General features: G+C 37.1%; 1 protein-coding gene across 1 annotated transcript in view; it reads right to left on the bottom strand.

Moving 5' to 3' along the window:
* Nucleotides 1-538: 538 nt before the first annotated feature.
* Nucleotides 539-6,000, bottom strand: part of Rcd6 (Reduction in Cnn dots 6) — a 144,819-nt gene continuing 139,357 nt past the window's right edge. Inside the window, exon 8 of the mRNA XM_067144722.2 lies at nt 539-1,422. Coding sequence (XP_067000823.2) covers nt 774-1,422 — 649 coding nt within the window. The 3' untranslated portion in view covers nt 539-773. The remainder of the gene's footprint in view (nt 1,423-6,000) is intronic.

The raw sequence follows: 6,000 nt of genomic DNA, 5'->3' as shown, positions 1-6,000 counted from the left end.
ATGGGTTTATTAGACTTGTACCCCAATCTTCTGGGACTGTTTTTTTTTTTTTCTATATTTCTCTAAATAATCTATCCAACTGCTGTATTCTTACTGGGCCTGCTGCCTCTATCATTTTTGTAGCTACCTGATCTACTCCAGGTGTTTTGCCACCCACCCCTTATTCAGTCCAGGTTAATACTGGATTGGTATCCTTTTTTGCTCAGCACTGAGCAAGGGGCCAATGACCTCAGTGTTAGGCCCCTTTAAACAACAAGCATCATCATCATCATCACTGAGCAATAGAACTGCACCCTGTATTTTCATAGTAATTGCCAGCACAGAGGTCCATTGTCTTCTTTATTTCTCTTACCAAATTTCAAGCTCAGAAAGATGCTTTGCTGAGATGCATTCAAATTCAAGTAAACAGCTTCTTATCATCTACAGTGCTGAGTTTAAGTAATAAAAGTGCCAACCTAGCTATGCTTCTATTAGTTGATTGTAACACAATCTGTGATCTACTAACGCAAGGTACTAAATGAATTCTGTTAAACTTGGATAACTATCAGAGTTTATATTTTCTTAATGCATAACAATCAACATACAAATCACATATATATACTGTACAATTATTATAACAATAACAATGTTAATTTACACAAACAATCTCACCAAAATATCAGTTTCCATAAAGCAATAGGGATAAATATTTGACTGGCAGGAAACTTATACATCAATGAAATGTGTTGAAATTTTACAACTCCACTGAACAGGAATGGAGAGAAACACCATATTCATAGAGCAACATCACGAATTTTTTGCATGTCGTCCGACTCTGCCAGTGATCTTCTACTATTATGAGCATTTGATCTTGTTCGTCGGTACATGTAATAATCTGGAGGTGGATGGAATATAATTCTTCCTAAATTGTCCCGATAAGCTGTGGTCCCTTCAATCACCGACGAGCTCCTTCGTCCATAGTAACTAAGCTCATCGACAGAGCTAGCTCTACGGAGACGTCCCGATAACCGTAACACTCTCCTGTCCAAACTCTGTGTCATAGCAGCAGGCATATAATCTACACAGTCCACAGAAATTCTATGTAATGGATATTCTGAGTTCCACAAATCTTCTGTTGCAACACCACTGCGCAAGTCCATGAGAGACTGTGTTCTGTTTATAGTTATACCTAACATGTTTTTCCTCCCTGAGTTTATTAATCGACTGCTATTACTACCCACTGATGCTGCCATCATGCCATCAAATGTGGACGCATTGAATTCACTCCCAGTAGCAGCACCATCAGGTAAGCTGAAGTAAGCGTATTGTAAATTGTTGAGTGGTGTGAGTTGAGGTATGTGGTCTGGGAAGTTGTTTGCTGGCAATGACCCTCCAAACATCGGTTGTGATCTCAGATCCAACTGGGATGCAGATGATGCCGACCTGCAATTTAAAAATAAAGGCATTATAGGTATATATATATATATTAAAAAACAGTTTAATGTATACTAGAGCACCTGTGCTGCTCTGCAGCATTTGTTATAAAGAGGTGATATGAATTGCTCCACGCGCTGCCTAGGCACTCTTGTGAATGTTTACTTTTTTGGATTTATATTACCTATTAATTATGGGTGAAATGAATTTTTGTACATTTATTTATTGTGACATTGATTGATATTTTACAAACTATTTTGTAGTTTTATAGTGTTTAATTTAAAGTTTTAGAGTATTCTGTTTTGCATGGAACTTTGTCCTTGTGGCAACCCAGATTGTCTAGGAAGATCCTTTCAAATAAATAATAAAAATAAGTGTTAACTGTATGTATTTATGTGTCATGCTACAGATATGACATACACTATTCAAACTGTCATTAGGACTGTCACCAATCAGCCTAGCAACCCTGAGAACTGTAGATCCAACACTAATCTCTGTCATTTTTGACATTCTTTTCACCCCTTCTGACCACCTAGTTTTGATTATGATACATCTAAAAGAAGTTTAGAATTACTGTATTGTAGTTACGTTAATAGAAATAATTGTGCGTACTGTATCATTGCATAATATTTGTCTAGTAGGGTAAAAATGTTCTCTTCTGTTAGCACACAGGTAGGAAAAGAACAATAGCCGGGCTAAATATGAAGTACCGTACTTAGTTTTAACTCCACTTCTATTCTTTCAGTAAACCTGTTATAATTAGGATATGCCTAAGTGCAGTTGTAAATTGTAGTGCAGTTATTTTATTACATAGTATTTTGTCTGTTAAACTTTTGCGTTATCCTTGTGTATTTCGATATTTCAGTATTTAACTAAACAGCAGTTTTCATTTCTATTAGAGGATAATAATAATAGGGTAAAATAGTAATTACAATTATTATAATCTGTCTACGTATTTAGCTTTGTTGTGTGATCCTTTTATAGTTCTTCCAAATTTCAACTTTTAAGGTAATTTTCATTTCTGTTTGGCGTAGTAGTAACTCTTTGTAATTAGGATACATCTGAACACAGTTTAGAATTATTATAATGTAGTTTTTTATATTAGAAATTAGCATGCACATTTTATTACTGCAAAATATGTGTGTAGTAGGGGAAATATTTCTAGATATTTAGCTCTTAGATACTAGAATTGTATTGTTGTAATTAGGATAGCCTTAACTGCAATTTATAACTGTAGCACAAGTATTCTTATTAGACAGTATCTTGCTCGCTTTTTCTGTTTGCAAGTAGTAATAATAATAATAATAATAATAATAATAAAACTGTACATATATAGTGTAGTTATACATTTTTATAGTTAGCCCTTTATTTCTAGTATTTTAAAATCAGGATATGTTTAACGAGAATACTTGGTAATGTAGTTATTCTATCAGTTGCTTTCCTGATTGCGCTATTGTCGTGAAAGCTTTGTGTAGTATACATTATTTCCTCCCACTGACATACATACATACATACATACATACATACATACATACATACATACATACATACATACATAGAATATCCCATTTTATTTCTGTTGACATTTCCATATTATTTCACATTTCTTTGAAGAGATAAAAGAATGGCTGAGAGAGGCAGGTGTAAGGACTGTGGGTGTCAGTGGGAAGTAAGGAAGATGAGGGAAGAGATAGCGAGTTTGAGGGAGATAATTAGACTTGGAACAGAGGACAGGAATGAAGATCTCCCTCAATAATGTACAGGATACGGTAGGCAGGAGTGGGGGGAGGGGGGATGGGGAGAAGTTGTGGAAGACAGATGGGCTAATGTTTTAAGGTCAACGAAAATGAGAACTAAGGATTTTCTTCAGGCAGTGGGCCCAGGAGAGATATCAGTCAGGAATCTGTATGAGTCACTGAAGACAGATCAGCAGAGGGAAGTTGGAGATCAGGAAAGTGATACAGAGGAGGGGCTGGGCAAGAGGAAAGAGACCATTAGGAAAGGGAAGAGGGAGGTGGAACAGGGTAGTGAGAAGGAGAAAAGGGTGGAGGAAGTGGGTTCTGCAGGCATAAGGGAAGTTAAAGGAGATCATAGGATATAATCTTCATGGTTTTGATCTTTATTGAACTGTGATCACAATAATAATAATTAAACTTAATGTCATGAGCTCTATCTCTTTAGTACTATAATATGCAATGTTTACATTACATTTCTAATCTAGGAACTAGTTTTGGCCTTGTCTAGCCATCATCAGCCTTAATGCAAAACTGTACAAACACATCCAATAACCAAAACAAATGTACTAACACACAGATGTTTTTAACACATTTTAATGGCATTTTTGTGTGTTTGTACATTTGTTTTGGTTATTGGATCTGTTTGTACAGTTTTGCATTAAGGCTGATGATGGCCAGTCAAGGCCGAAACTAGTTCCTAGATTAGAAATGTAATGTAAACATTGCATAATATAGTATTGAAAAGGTGGACCATTACGACATAAGTTTAATTAATATTGTGAAAGATAAGGGAGACCAGGAGAGGATAAAATCGACTGAGAAGGATGGGGCTGGGGGCTGAAGCTCTGGTCATGGGTGATTCAATTGTCAGGCATGTGGGGAAAGTGTGCAGAGGAAAGGGAACTAGGGTAGAGTGTTATCCAGGAATTAGGTTAAGGCACATGTTGAGAAAAATAGGAGGTAGGGAGGAGGGTACAGAGAAGGTGGTCATTTTCCATGTTGGTACCAATAACGTAAGACTGGGGATGTGCGGGATCTGGTTACAGCAGCATGGAAGAACTGTCAGTGGAGAGATGGCGTGGAATTACATTAATAGATGAATAAGCTTGAGCAGAGCTTTTAAAAGTAGGAAATATCATAATATGAAGATAAAGTTGGATTTCAAGAGGGAAAATTGCTGCAAATATTCATTTATAGGATGAGGAGCCTGAATCAAATTGGTGAGAGGAGATCGATTTGGCTAAATTTGACGAGAAGAAGAGATAGAATGATAGGACACATCTTAAGACACCCAGGACTTGTTCAGTTGGTTTTTGAAGGAAGTGTAGGTGGTAAGAATGGTAAGGGTAGACCAAGGTAGGAATATGACAAACAGATTAGAGCAGATGTAGGATGCAATAGTTACGTAGAAATGAAAAGGTTAGCACATGATAGGGTGGCATGGAGAGCTGCATAAAACCAGTCTATGGACTGATGACTCAAACAACACACAGGATGAGGAGTAAGAGATTGAAATACATTATCAAGGAAACATTTGATAAATGTCCAAGTTCTTTGAGAACGTTTAATATACTGTAAACCTAAGTAAACAATTGATAGGGAACCTGCCACCTGGACAACAGTCCTAAATGCAGATCATTGACGATTGATCGATGATTGACGTACCGATGGAAGGTGAACCTGGACAGTGTGCCACAATTCATTTCAGCTACCCCGAAAAGCACGAATTCGATGCTAATGTTGGTTTTTTCATATCACTCCCTCCCAGCCCCCAACTGTAGGGGTGCTAGGGGTGTTTTACACCTATTTTCCAGATAGTAAGACATATGTGTACCAAGTTTGGTTGAGGGCGATGCTGGAACATATACACATACATCCATAATCCTGGTAATTTTGGACATTTTCCTTCTTATCCCTTCTCACCCCCCATGCCGATGGTGGCTGGACTTGACTTAAAATTTCAATCAATCAATCAATCAATCAATATTGATCTGCATTTAGGGCAGTCGCCCAGGTGGCAGATTCCCTATCTGCTGCTTTCCTAGCCTTTTCCTAAATGATTTCAAAGAAATTGGAAATTTATTGAACGTCTCCCTTGGTAAGTTATTCCAATCCCTAACTCCCCTTCCTATAAATTAATATTTGCCCCAGTTTGCCCTCTTGAATTCCAACTTTATCTTCATATTGTGATCTTTCCTACTTTTATAAATGCCACTCAAACTTATTCGTCTACTAATGTCATTCCACACCATCTCTCCGCTGACAGCTCGAAACGTACCACTTATCAGATCAAAAATTAGATGTATGGCTTTTCAGGCATTTGCTCTGTTAACCAGCATTTCGTCTTAGGTCTGACAGTAGACTCTTCAGAGTGGGATGTGTCAGACCCTTAGTCGAGCAGCTTTTCTTCTTTCTCTCAATTCTTCCCAACCCAAACTTTGCAATATTTTTGTAACACTAGTCTTTTGTTGGCACCTGAAGTGTCATTATTCATCTCAGCAGCCCCAGAAAGTATGGATTCAACACTATTGTCAGTAGTTTTTGATAATTTTTACATGCCACATCCTCCCTGACTGTCTGGGTGATCAGCTTTCTCATGTGTAATCAGGAAGAAAGGAACAAATTAATGCAATTTTTCAAATATAGTTTGAATTTAGATAAACAACTTGAATGCCAATTAATTCAGTTCCATGTTGAGGACATAAGAAAAAAACTTTAAAAAGGAATATCATCACATCTGACTAAATACATGTTAATTTCAAGACCCTTTTTAATGATGTCCTAGATAAGTGCCCCACAGTTTAAAATTCAGAGGTTTCATTTGGCTGCTGAGGGACCAGCTAAGTGGTGT

This window comes from Anabrus simplex, chromosome 1, assembly GCF_040414725.1.
Source record: "Anabrus simplex isolate iqAnaSimp1 chromosome 1, ASM4041472v1, whole genome shotgun sequence".
NCBI lineage: Eukaryota > Metazoa > Arthropoda > Insecta > Orthoptera > Tettigoniidae > Anabrus > Anabrus simplex.
The sequence above is the reverse complement of the archived record's forward strand: the minus strand, read 5'-3'. Positions and strand labels throughout refer to the sequence as shown.